At 40.5% G+C, this 13,369-nt stretch overlaps 1 protein-coding gene across 1 annotated transcript; it reads right to left on the bottom strand.

Annotated features, from left to right (window-relative positions):
- Window positions 1-356: 356 nt before the first annotated feature.
- On the bottom strand, window positions 357-12,724 carry LOC137886316 (uncharacterized). Its single transcript, XM_068728731.1, has 13 exons — window positions 12,599-12,724; window positions 11,993-12,192; window positions 10,050-10,187; window positions 8,863-8,980; window positions 8,531-8,717; window positions 7,785-7,926; window positions 6,989-7,144; window positions 6,585-6,640; window positions 6,086-6,261; window positions 5,032-5,432; window positions 4,855-4,951; window positions 3,938-4,169; window positions 357-2,630 (listed from the first exon to the last, which is right to left on the bottom strand). The coding sequence occupies exons 1-13, from the start codon at window positions 12,722-12,724 to the stop codon at window positions 2,422-2,424; spliced, it is 2,238 nt and encodes a 745-aa protein (XP_068584832.1). The 3' UTR covers window positions 357-2,421.
- Window positions 12,725-13,369: the final 645 nt, after the last annotated feature.

Below are 13,369 nucleotides of genomic sequence, written 5' to 3'. Positions count from 1 at the left end.
CTGTTATGAATTGCATATTGCTAATGCGAGTAAATGTAGGAACAATGCTTTATAAATGATGAATTAAGAGTTTACTCATATTTAACTAATGCTTCATAGTTTAAACATAACCGTGTATGTGCAAGCAGAAGTTTCCTGTGATGTTGAACTGCTGTCTATCATCTTGTGTACACATATTTAGTATCTACAGTTATGTTACGTTGATGATCTGACAGAAGATGTCGCCACTAGTCAGGCTGTTCAGGTGGTTGAAGGTTATGGGGTTAAGTCATGAGAGAGGAGAACGAGGAGAGCTTGGTCTTGGCTGGTCTGGTTCCGTGTTGGGACTTGACTAAAGTTATGAAGAAAACCCAGAATGTGTTGGACTGATTTATTCCTTGTCATACACCCACGTCGCTTACATTAGCATGCTGACGTTAGCCCCGAATAATTACATCGCACACATGCACAACAAACCACAGACACACAAAGCATTGCTTATTATATTAAGACATCAAATGGAAGGTTGATATAATGCACATTTCCCCTTTTACTGTAAATTAAAATCCCATTTAAAAGACACTAATACATTTATTCACCATGATTATAGATGAAGGATCCAGCTGAGTTGGTCAGGGCATCCGATCAGGGTTACCTCAGGACACCTCCCTTTACAGAGTTTTCAGGTAAACCCAGAAACCCATGTTTTTTAATTTTATATGGCAAATTCTTTTATCTAAATGTAGACCATTGGGTCTCCACACAGTAAGATTTAAAGCTGCTGTCAGGTCGTTCAATAAATGGACTACATCAAAGGTTTGTTTACATCAGTAATCCTAAATGTAGCAATTAGACAGGCCTATACTGTACTTCAAATTATGTCTGGTGGATAAAATAAAATAATATGCAAATTAGTCTAACTCTTCAATTACATAAGTGAACTCCTGATCCTTTTGGCAAGAAGTTGACAACAGAACAGCGGCATCGGAAAAATCCTGCAAAACCAGACGGAGTGGAATTTTGTTTTCACAGCAGTAGAAATGCACGCCTGCTTTTAAGTTCTACCATCTAAAACTGGTTATGTGAACACTGTACTGCGTGTGATGGTGTGATTGGTTTCAACTATAAATAGAAATCAAAACCAATTCCAGGATGATGCAATGCACTAACAATTGACTTAGTATAAAGGTTTGTTTTTCTGTTTTTTATCTTCCAGTAGACAGGAATCAAGGGAGACATAGTGATAACGTGCCACTCTTGCCAGATTCATTTCAGGCCTGTCATTATGCACCGTAGTACAATCCACCACCAGGACGCCCCATCATATTATTGTTCAAGCCTATCTTAAAACAATAATCAGGTGTTGATATATACATTGAAGCAGGTCTTGCTTGCTGTAATAATCCCTCCTGTTCATTCTGGCCTTCACATGAAAGAGACCCCTCTTTAAGGCCAACAAATCTAAAGTTTATTTGAAGTAGAGCTATGATCACGGCCAAAAGATCAGGCCCAACCCTACATGAACGCACATAGTTTCTGTCCGAGCTGGAGCTCGATTAAAAAAATTCCCACTGTCGTTTTGCCAATTGCACATGTATGTAAATAGAGACTGTAAGAGAGATTTTGAGTTAAAAACAGCAGCAAAAAATCAATGAGACAATCAAATTGGCACAAACACAACCTGATTTGATCCTGATGGTGAAAGTTACTGTTGTTTTAGTGCAAAAATGTGTTGCTATCCAACCACTCCAGCAAAGCAACACTGTCTGGGAAAACACAGTGCATTCTGTGCTAAAAAGACTAGAAGTTACTGACTGTATTTGTCTTACTCACACTGTTAAAGCCTCAAATTAGCTTCAGGTAGACTTATAGAGGAGGAGGGTTGTGTGGATTTTGATTGGGAGAGTGGATATGGAGAAAAGGCCTGAAGGGACGGGCTGTCAAAGTTGCAGACTTACCGACCTTCTAGCTAGTTGGAAGCTAGTTTTTTGGTAAGTAGGTAGATTTGTAGGTTGGTAGGTAGGTAGGTTGTTGGTAAGGTAGGTAGGTAGGTAGGAAGGTAGATAGCTAGGAAGGTATGTGGGTAGGTAAGTCGGTCGATAGGTAGGTACGAAAGACGTTAAGTAGGTAGGGAGGTAGGTAGGGAGGTAGGTAGGGAGGTAGGAAGGGAGTAATAGGTAGGTTTCATCGAAAAAAGAGTTGGCAACACTGAGCTGGGTTTTTAGGTTGGATCATTTTAAAATGTTGCGTACTCTTGCTAGTTTCTCAATACTACCAACCCTAGCTTTAAAAAGAGATCTTTTAACACCATGATGATCGGGAGGGATGATGAATGAACGTACACATAGACACGTGAGTATTGTTTTAGTAAGACAGACCTCTAAAGAAGGCAAACCAATCCTTTAACGAAACAAAACAAATAGTAAAAGAGATTAGTTGGGTTTAGTTATCCCAAGCTGAAACTAAAAGAGATCTGCGGTCTTCAGCTTTTCTCTTCCTTATGAAGTAACCAACAACTGCAGCCATCACCACCAGCGACACAAAGAAGGCGCTGGCAAAGACCACAGTGCTGATGTTGGTGTTGAGGGTCTCCTTGATTCCCCAAGCTCCTTCGCTGGATTTAATGTTTGGATAAACTGGTGGAAGATTCACTGAAAGAAAACAGCATATTTGTTTTTTAATTGGTTGGTTGGTAAATAGATAGGTAAGTAAGTCGGAAGGTGGGTTGGTAGGTTAGTAGGTAGATAGATAGATAGATAGATAGATAGATCAGGTCAGTAGGTCGGTAAGTCGTTGGTAAGCAGGTAAGTGCGGTCAGGGGAGGCAGGTGAGATTATGAAAAATAAAAAACAAATGATAAAATAAAATAAATATGAATATTTCTCTACTGATCTGTGCTATAAATGTAATTCCTGTATGATTCCAATCATTTCAAGCATTTTTATAATCAAAATCACTGAATTAGCGCATGTCCTGTTCAAACAAAGAGGAGACAGTGAGGTGAGGCAGTGATGAGCTGTTCCTCACCTCAGATTGTGAATCCTCACTAACTGGGTTGAGCCTTTTTCTGTCTCATTGTTTGTCACCACTGTAATATCTGTAGACTCTTTTATTATATGTCCTTTCTTTCCATAGAATAGGTAATGTATTTCACGTATGTGTAGAACATATTTAGACTTGCTGATCTGACATTAAAGCACAGAGAGGCAAACAGTACCTCTGCCTCACTGAAGGGGGCGTGTGAGAGCCCACGGGTCGGGTTTATGCTTGTTCTGTCGTTGCTCTTTTTCTACACTTCTCTTCTTCTACACTTCTCTTCTTCTTGTTATATTTTGCTTTGACCGCAAAAATGGAAGATTCAATATCTGAGCTTAAAAATGTCTTCTGAAACGCTCCCTGTGGGGCAGGTAGCATGGCGGAGGGCGGAGCAAAGCTGTGTCGGAGCCGGATCGCGGCACACACGCTCCCAGTGGAATCAAATATGTTCCTTACCTATGTGTGTGTAAAGAACGCTGATATGAAATATGAAAAACAACCAGTAGTCAATGTGCAAGCTGCCAATTGAATGGTGATTTAAGCTTCTCTATTGGGTTCATATATTTGTAAATCACCAGCCACGAATCTCACCACACGTCACTGTTGGTAAGGTAGGTAGGTAGATAGGAAAGTAGGTAGGTAGGTAGGTAGGTAGGTAGGTAAGTTGTTGATAAGATGGGTAGGTTGGTAGGTAGATAGGTAGATAGGAAAGTAGGTAGGTAGGTAAAAAAAAGTTGTTGGAAAGGTAGGTAGGTAGGTCAATAGCTCAGTAGGTAGGTAGGTAGATAGGTAGATGGGTTGGTAGTTAGGTAGGTAGATAAGTCGTTGGTATGGTAGGTAGGTAGATAGGTATGGCTATAGGTCAGCCGGTCGGTCGAATGGCCGATAGATCAATAAATGAATGGATAGATCACATATTCACCTGCAGCGGATGGGTCACTCTTTTTAATCACAAGGCTGTCGTCATCCACAGCTGCATTGGGAACAGCCTGACCAACAAACCGCAAAGGACCCTGGCTAATGTAGTGTCCGACTGTCTCCCTGTTCAGCGAACGCTTGCGTCTGCGCCGGGATGGATCCGTCAGACAACCCTGGGCACATCTGGAAAAGGTACTCCCAGACTCGCACAGGATGACAGAGCAGGTGATGTACACCTGTTAAGAGGTTTTAGTAAAAAAAGAAGACAAGCCATCCTTTAATAACAGGAAACTGTAGCTCATGTTTTGCTTCAGTTTGCATTTTTACATGTTGTTTCACAAAAATCTAATTTTAGGCTTAGCTAAAGATCTTGGAGCTACTGTTATTTGTGGTACCACCACCAACAACCAAAATACTGATACATAGCTACCAGACGGCAACCTCCGGTTCTGAAAAATGATTAAAGTGTCTTAAAGCTGCATTCTCTCTAGTGTCCACCAGGGGGCGACTCCTCTGGTTGTATAGAAGTCTAGTCTAAAATGACTCTACTTCTCTCTTGATTTATTCCCTCAGTAAACATTGTAAACATGAGTTTATGGTCTCAATCTCTAGTTTACAGTCTTCTTCAATACAGCATGATGTTCATTTACTACATTATGGAACATTTTGAAAAAAAATGTCTTGAAAAAAGGGTTCCAACCTTTCATGTCACTTCTGGTTGTAAAAAACAAGATGGCGATGGCCAAAATACAGAACTCGAGGCTTCCAGACGGCAGTCCACAAACCAATGAGTGACGTCAGGTGACAATGTCCACCTCTTAAATGCAGTCTATGATTGCACACTGTCTCACCCATACCACAGCCTGTATAAATAATATTTTTGGCATAAGTTTGGTATAATTTAATATACATTATTATTACCTGTTCAAAGTTTCCTGTAAATTTGAAGGCTTGAACCTCAAAGTTGAATGAAGTTTGATTAGACGGATGGATTTTAAGTGTCTCGTCCTTTAGACACCTGTCAGAAAAATGAAAAATGAAGTGAGAAATGAAAAGCCAAAGCCTTTGTTTGTGATCCCAGAGGGCATCAGCACTCACCCGTTCTTGATGAGGTCATAGGACAAGGTGTTTTCCGGGTTGTCATCAGGAGTGGCTTTGCATGATTCGACAAACAAATTCACATTTGGTAGATCTGATTCCGCCTGAATGCCCATGTAAATCATCTCCAACAGCTTGACCTCCACTGGATAGGCGCTGGCAGCCACCTTGCTTGTAAAGTTGCTGTCTGTGAATATCTCAAAAGTGTAGCCGAAGCTGCCGAAGCTGGACTCGGTGAAAATGTAGTCAGACTTGTGGAGGAAGTAGTTGCTGGAGATGCTGATGGTTTTCGGAAACTGGCAAGAGAAGTCAATCTTAACTTCTTTCCTTCGGGTAATAATCTCGTTGGGCATCATGAAGGAGTTTATCTCGTTCTTGAAAACGAGAATGTCGCCTTGATCCTGTATTTAAGACCAAAAAGAAAGTGGTATGAGAAGAAAATGAACAGGAAGTTCTGAGTTCACAAAATGCTTCATTTTGAGTGCTGCAGGAATGAGTCCTACAACCCCATAAATGATTCAGCATGTTTGCACTTCCCATTCCCTCGTCTCCATGTCAATGTGATTTTTTTTATTAAGTTAGATGTCTGAAATCAGGTCTGTGTTTAACTCAAGCTGAAGAGATTTCAACGTTTGGTTCTGTGATATAAAATACGTCATTAAATGAATTTAGAAGCGGTTTAACGGTGGTTGCTAACAAGTGGCTAAATGAGAACGCCATCACGTCAACTAGCCCGCCTTCGCAGCCTTGGTTTGTGTACTCATGTTACCGTGGTGGAGTTCCTTTTTACTTTACACTTCAAAAATCACAAAAGTGGTGTTCATTTGTGAAGATGAACAAAACCTGTGAGTATCATAAACGGTTGTTTTCCACAGAGATTATTTTCTGCAATAATCAAATATCCAACGGAAGATTCTCATTGGCTTTTTGTCGAGGACACCAGCGATGATAACTTAAAAATAAAGCATCCCTGCAGCTCTCTTTTGCAATTTTGATCAGTGAGAAAAACTTCCTGATTTTGATTTTTTTTTAAAATGGAAATGTTTTTGCACACCTCAAGTTTTGTGCCGCAGGTGCTGAACGACATAGAGCCCATGATGTGAGTGTCGTTGGCGGTGAGAGAGCACGACGAGTCTCTCAGCTTCAGGTAGTTCTTGTCGATGCCGGGCATGGAGGCTTTCTCCAGGGCCACCACCATCTTGTTGGGTGAGCATGTGACACTGGCCTTGCCTGTAAAGTCAAGTTTTGCGTTGAACTTCCACATCAACGAGGACGACGTGGCTTCAGAGGGCAACTCATACAGTCTCCAACGTGGCCCAAACATTAAAACACTACTCAAATGGTAAACTTGGTGAAGTAAGTAAAACAACTTTGGTTGTGTTCATTGCTAAATTAGCTAAATGAAATCCTTGGGAGCATAGCACACTGATTGCATCGTGTGCATTTAGACTTGTCTTATTCTACAGGTCAGCTCTGGCGCTGTTGGTCAACGGCGCATGTTTCTTTCTACTTGTTTTGTGGTTTTTAACAGAGACAACTGACGATCAACAAACCTTGAATTATAGCCGCCTGGGTCACCATGACGACGACACACCTCATATCTGATTGTCTGAATGTTAAAACAGAGAAAAATATGCTTCAGTGCAAAATGCAAGAAAAACATTATCAGTCATAGTCATATTTATGATAGAGTTACTGATGTTATCTAACGCAGTAATATTTCACACATATAGTGATCATCAGAGAAGATTTAAAGCGAATGTTAGTTACAGAAACCAGAAATAAATAATCTCCTAAATCAATAGAGGATTATGTCTTTGTTAGTCCTCGTCAGGTACTCCTCCACTTTATAGAAAGAAACAAAAGATGTCCGCTCTGCTAACGTGACACAAAGCAGCAAGAAGGGAATACTCTACTCTACTCTACTTTCCCCGTGAGTGTAGATGAAAGGACTCACGTTTCGTTCGTCTCTGCAGTGAAGCAGAACGGGACAGATCTGTACAGGTCGGTGGGCTGAGGTCGCCAGCTCACAGTCACTTCGGCTTTTCCATTCTGATCGTCTTTGAACATTTTGGTCAAGTTCATGGGGCCGCTCACCTGGAAGTCGTGAATGCTACGGACAGAATAGAGACAAGTGTAAAATCATTTGGCATTATCTTCTTCTGGGCAACCAGAAATGAGGCGTTCTTGGTTACATGTGCAGATTATGCATATATAATCTTTATTTAGCCAGGCTAATGGACATAGGCCATGCGTGGATTATTCAACGGGCCAACCGGGAACAGGTCCAGGGGCCCAAAGTGTCAGGGGGCCCCCCTGGACTTTACTTACAAATGTCACTCACAGAAACTCAAAATGAACACAAAGAAACAAAATGAATACAAAGACTGAAAAGGGAAAAAACAAGCACAGACAAGAAACAACTACAAAGAGATGCTACACGACTACAAAGAGACACAAAACAGCTACAACTAGGGGCAAAACAACCACAGAGACACAAAATGACAACAAGGAGACAAAGACTCACAACATGACTACAAAGACCCACAAAATGACTAAATATAGGGTCAAAACAACTGCAGATACACAAAATGACCACAAGGAGACACAAAAAACTACAAAGAGACCAAACACAACAAAAAAAAAAGTTAATAAACAGCCACGTAAAATAAATCACTCAAACTAAAACTTCAACAAAGAGACTCAAAACTACATCAGAAAGTCTGTGAGTCTCCAGATTTAAGAGGTAATACCTGGTATGGTGAGCTTGTGCTCGGGCAAAAAGCTGGAAATCCTGACCCACAGTAGCAAAGAGAACATCACCATGACTAGGAGTCTGGGACAAGAACATGGGCCGACTGTGACCAGCTTCACAGGATGGAATCGGAGGAACGACTGAAACACAGACAGGAGAACAGAAGGTACATTAGACTTCAGTTTCTAGTGGGTTCTAATACTTTATGACGCCATTTATGCTCGTTGGTGTTAGAATTGATCAACAGACTGGTCAACAGATTTTTTTCAAATGTCTCCATGTTGTTATTACTATAATGTAGTATAGATGAGTGTGTGAATGGTGTGTGGACAAAGCCCTCAGTAGAAAGCTTCAGCACACAGAGAGGAATGAAGGTGTGAAGTTTGGTGGATGTCAGAACTACTGAAGTGGAGATTTCTGGATCAGAGTGTGAGAAAAACTCCATTGATAGAAAAGCTCCTTTAAAGAGACGTTTAGTTAAAGTCCAGACATTTAGAAGAGTCTCCAGGTGAAGAGGGTCACAACATGAACTAGTAGATATCACCATCAAACTTCACCACTTCATCACTCACATCAACACCAGCAGTTATTCTATTAAAAGTTCTCTGAAATGTTTTAAATATGCAAATGAGGCATTATCTGATGGTACGTCTTCTCCTCAATAACAACTTAATCGTCATAACTTTCCCTCACGAATGTCACAAATGAGTCCAGTCCAGTTGGTTTCCTTGAGGGTCTACTTACTCTCCATGGAGAACTGCAGCTTCACTCTGCAGAGAGGCGGTGCGTTCATGTCGGAGGCCTCCCGCAGCACCGACGACCCGTCTGCGTAGGTCAGAGTGATGTTTTTGCGCGGAACGTCGTCCAGCAGCAGCTCAAACACGTGGACGCCAACGGCGACTTGACCTGCAGCCGTCAGCGCGCAAGCAGTCTGGGAGGAGAATTAAGACGAAGGCGGTTAAACCACTTTGTCTCTTCGGGGGTTTTGACGTTAGCAGGACACATTTTTGGACCTTCATTTAGGACAGCTATGAACAGATGTAATAAAAAGCTGAATATATGATGAAAAGCATCACCTCGTCCATAGTGAAGTTTGCAGGAGCCGAAGCGTTCGGAGCGAAGCGACATCTCACGTGATCTCCGTCTGGATCGTGTGCCAGAAGTTGAACCCTTGAAAAGCAGTTCTGAGGAACGCTGCAAGAAAATCAATGTTCATAATGTTCACACTCACATGTGTAACATATTCTGATCTTCATGCCACCGGTTCTCTACCTGAAGATTAAAGAAATTATGAGACGAGAAAGTAATTTTTTTTTTTTTTTTTTTTACTTTATTTGTGAAATACTGGACGCTTCCACCTATAAAGAAATCCTTCAATAATAATGACATTTTATTTAAAAGGGAGTCGTCTCTGATAAGACAGGAAGTCAGGCTACACACTGAGTAAATATGAAAGTACATATGTGTATGTATGTGAACAGAGATATAAACGCAATATCTTTACTTTTTGTTTCCATTTTTCAAAGATTTAAGTCTTTATCTATGCACACAATATTATTCCTCTCAAATAACGACACAGTCTTACAGCAGTTTATGAAATACTGTTTTGCTTAGCACGACTTTCAAACTAATGTGTGTCCTTGGAAGTATCTTTTTTTTTACTATATATATATGTATCTATATATATATATATGTATATATATATACATATATATATAGTAAAAACCTGCAGACTTCCCTATTTCCCTCCAAACGTCCGAGTCTCACTGCAGTTGTGTTGTGTGTGTGTGTGAACGTCATTGTTTGCGGCTACAGGACAGGTCTTGCAAGTATTGCATAATGTGCAGTAACTTATGTGCAACATCTCAGATGTCACAGTAATGTGTATACCACACATTTAAATGCATGTCATGTGATCGAGACGGTGCAGATCAATCCAGAGCGTGACACTGGTGTGCTGCACGGAGGGTTTAGGGATCGCTGATTTACAGCTTTACATTTAGTGTGTTTGAACAAAGACAGAGATATAAACCCAGTTTAAACTCCAGTGGCTCTGCTTTAGTTGTTAACACTTTCAATAGTCTTTAGCAGACTTTCTGATATTGTATAATCCTTCATGAGCTGATTTTGAATAAGAAAACAGCTCCGAAATGATGGAATACTCTCCAAAAGATGTAAGAGATGGAGGCTCTGGACATCAGCAACAGATGATATTTATCTGATTTGACCTACAATTAATGTCTCAAACAGAGCAGGTCGGTACCGTAGAGAAGACACCGTTGTGGTGACGGGACAGCCGTTGAGGCTGTGAGAGTCGGATCGACTTCCCAGGTCCAATTCTGCGTGAGAAGTCCAGTTCGTCCTTTCCTCCACATTGGACGTCCAGCAGCAGCCCGAGTCCCTGAGGAGAGCCAGAGTAAATGGGTTAAATAAATACACTGATGCACACACACACACACTCACACACACACACACACACACACACACACACACACATACATACACACACACACACACACACATACACACACACACACACACACACACATACACACACACACACACACACACACACACACACACACACACATACACACACACACACACACACACACACACACACACACACACACACACACACACACACACACACACACACACATACATACACACACATACATACACACACATACATACACACACACACACTCACACACACACACACACACACACACACACACACACACACACACATACATACACACACATACACACACACACACACACACACACACACACACACACACACATATACATACACACACACACACACACACACACACACACACACACACACACACACACACACACACATACATACACACACACACACACACACATACACACACACACACACACACACACATACACACACACACACACACACACACACACACACACACACACACACATACACACACACACACACACACACACACACACACACACACACACACACTGTACCTCTATTGCCCTCCTCTTGTTCATTTCCCCATATTACACCCACATATTATGTCATATATATATATATATATATATATATATATATATATATATATATATATATATATATATATTGTGTTCTTTGAGCTGCTGGTTCCCGAACAGAAAATGAAAGAGAAGGAAACAGAAAAATGGATCAGAAAATCCTTCATTCTTTTCTCTCTTTAACATATTTTTAATCTCAAATTCCAAAATGTGCATGAAAAGAACGTCATCTCTGATGATGAATAAAATCACGATATAGTTTCGCTCCCGTGAGTTCAAGTTAGAGATCTTTATAAAAGACTTTCTGCACACAAAAGGCTCACTTCTCTCAAATGTTGCACAAATATTTGTTTAAATTCCGCGTCAGTGAGCTCGTCATGCTAACATAATAAATCCACCTGACAGGTGGTGCTGATTGAACAGCAGGATTATTAACATCGAGCTGGTCTAACAGTTAAAGAACAGATTGAACATAAAAACAGATTTATTAGGATTTCACATGACTAGTGCTACATATATGTATATACATATATATGTATATATATATATATATATATATATATACATATATATGACGGCTGAAATAAGTGCGATTCACGTTTTTATCTCAATAATCATCTAAATAATGCCTGAAACTGTTAAAGGCCCTTAAACATAGTAGAATCACATTGTGTGTTTCTCTGTGAAAAACTAAATAATGTTAAACAATGGAATCAAATCATAAGGTTGCCCTGCGTAAATAAAGGATGAATAAATATCAGACATTGTTTTTATTTATTTATTTATTGTTTTTTATTTGTTTTTACTATGTTTTCCATTTTATTTACAATCATTTATTTATAGTTATTCAGCTTTATTCTATGTATTTATTAAAGTATTTATAAATAATTTCCTTTGTTCATGTCATCATAATTGTAGTTTTTTTGGGTTCATGTCGAACGTCTAATGTTGTAATAATTTGCAGAAAACTTTAAAAAAATATATGAATCATCTAAAAAAAGAAAAATATTGAGCCTTCATAATCAACTTTAAAGGTCTTCACAGACATGTTTGGTGTTATAACCGAGGCTTCGTTTACTAACACTCTATTACACAATGTCTCTCACTAGGACTGTCCACTGATGCCCCAGAGTAGAAGACACGCTGTGTCCACCTCACCTCAGAGAAAAGGAGGTTTTACTGGTGAAGACGGTCGCTGCTGCGCTCCTCTCAGACTGGCACCAGCGCTGCTGTCCAGCGTCCTCGTCCGTCTGCAGGACAGCAGACTCAGTGACGCTCGTGCACACACCTCCGTCACACCTGAGGGACGACTGACTGTCACACCCGCTCCTTCCGTTCAGTCTGCGATGAAAGGTCACCTGCAGAGACACACACACACACACACACACACACACAGCATTCATTCCATGAATAGTTTTAAAGCACTTGAAGCTCCCTTCTGGTTTTCTACATAGTTTAGTAAAGATGACAGCAGGTGTTACATAACTCCATCACTCCCTCAACCTCTGACTGGAAGTCACATGTGTTCTACAACATGTTTTTAAGTATGCTCTTCTGACTCTTTAGTCAGAGTTTACTCAGGCAGGAAGTTTGTTCAAACTGTAAAGCTTGATTATGAAATTAAAAATGATAACTCCTTTATACAGTCTTAGACTTGTTTTGCTTTTAATCCCTTTGGCAAACCTCCAATGTTATGATTCATTTCTTTAAAGGATGATGAAAATGTAAAGAAAGATATTGATGATATAAACAACAACACAATACCGTGAACGTCCCGTCCCTCTTCTTCTTCACAGGCATGAACGTGATGCTGTCTCCGTAAAAGCTGAGCGTGGAGGAAACCCCCAGCAGCGCGAACAGCAGCAGCAGCAGCAGCGCTCCGGCCTCCATGACGCCTCACACGATGTGATCTGTGGAGAGGCTCGTTCAGTGGGATGAAACGCGAGAGGGCGGCTCCGTCTCTCCATCGCCCAACCGGACCAACCAGATCTGTGCTGATGTGTCACGACTCACGACTCACGCTGGCGTTTCGTTGGCCGTGAACTTGGTTTAGGTTCCTTAGTTGGACATTTGAGACATTGTTTCCTGGTTGATTCTCTCACTAAGTGGAGACAAAGTGGACGATAATCAACATAAAATGTGCAGCATTTACACACGCATGAAACACACAAAAAATACACAAAAATGACTGTAATCATGTTGCCTTTGTTGCTCTGGGTTGTGTGTTTGTGTGTTTTCATTCCATGCTTTTTGTTGTTGCTGTCTTTATTGTGTCTTGTTGTCTTTTGTAGATTTTAACGATCAACTCACTGGACTCAAAACATCATTGAAAATCAGCACATTTACAGAAATGTTGATTAATGTGTGTCGTCCTTAAAATGTTCCTTAAAATAAATAAATAAAAACAATGAATACAACGAAAGAGGTTGTGTAAAATAAACAAAATGTAATAAAAAGAGTCAACCCTGGCTGATCTAGCGTTGTAGATATTGGAGCTGTTTGAGCTATGTTGCATGACATTTAATCTCTAACAAT

Source organism: Cebidichthys violaceus, unplaced genomic scaffold (genome assembly GCF_023349555.1).
Source record: "Cebidichthys violaceus isolate CVI_PGR_0920_01 unplaced genomic scaffold, fCebVio1.0.p SCAF_43, whole genome shotgun sequence".
In the NCBI taxonomy this organism is placed as follows: domain Eukaryota; kingdom Metazoa; phylum Chordata; class Actinopteri; order Perciformes; family Stichaeidae; genus Cebidichthys; species Cebidichthys violaceus.
Note: the sequence above shows the minus strand (reverse complement) of the source record. Positions and strands in the feature narration are given on the sequence as shown.

Bases quoted from the DNA above. Each gene is read 5' to 3' on its own strand.
- LOC137886316 (XM_068728731.1), bottom strand. From the start codon at position 12,724: ATGGAGGCCGGAGCGCTGCTGCTGCTGCTGCTGTTCGCGCTGCTGGGG. The intron at 6,262-6,584 runs GTTTGTTGATCG...TTGACTTTACAG, and splicing joins CCAGGCGGCTATAATTCAAG to GCAAGGCCAGTGTCACATGC. The intron at 2,631-3,937 runs GTGAATATGTGA...GTTTTCTTTCAG, and splicing joins GAGTGACCCATCCGCTGCAG to TGAATCTTCCACCAGTTTAT.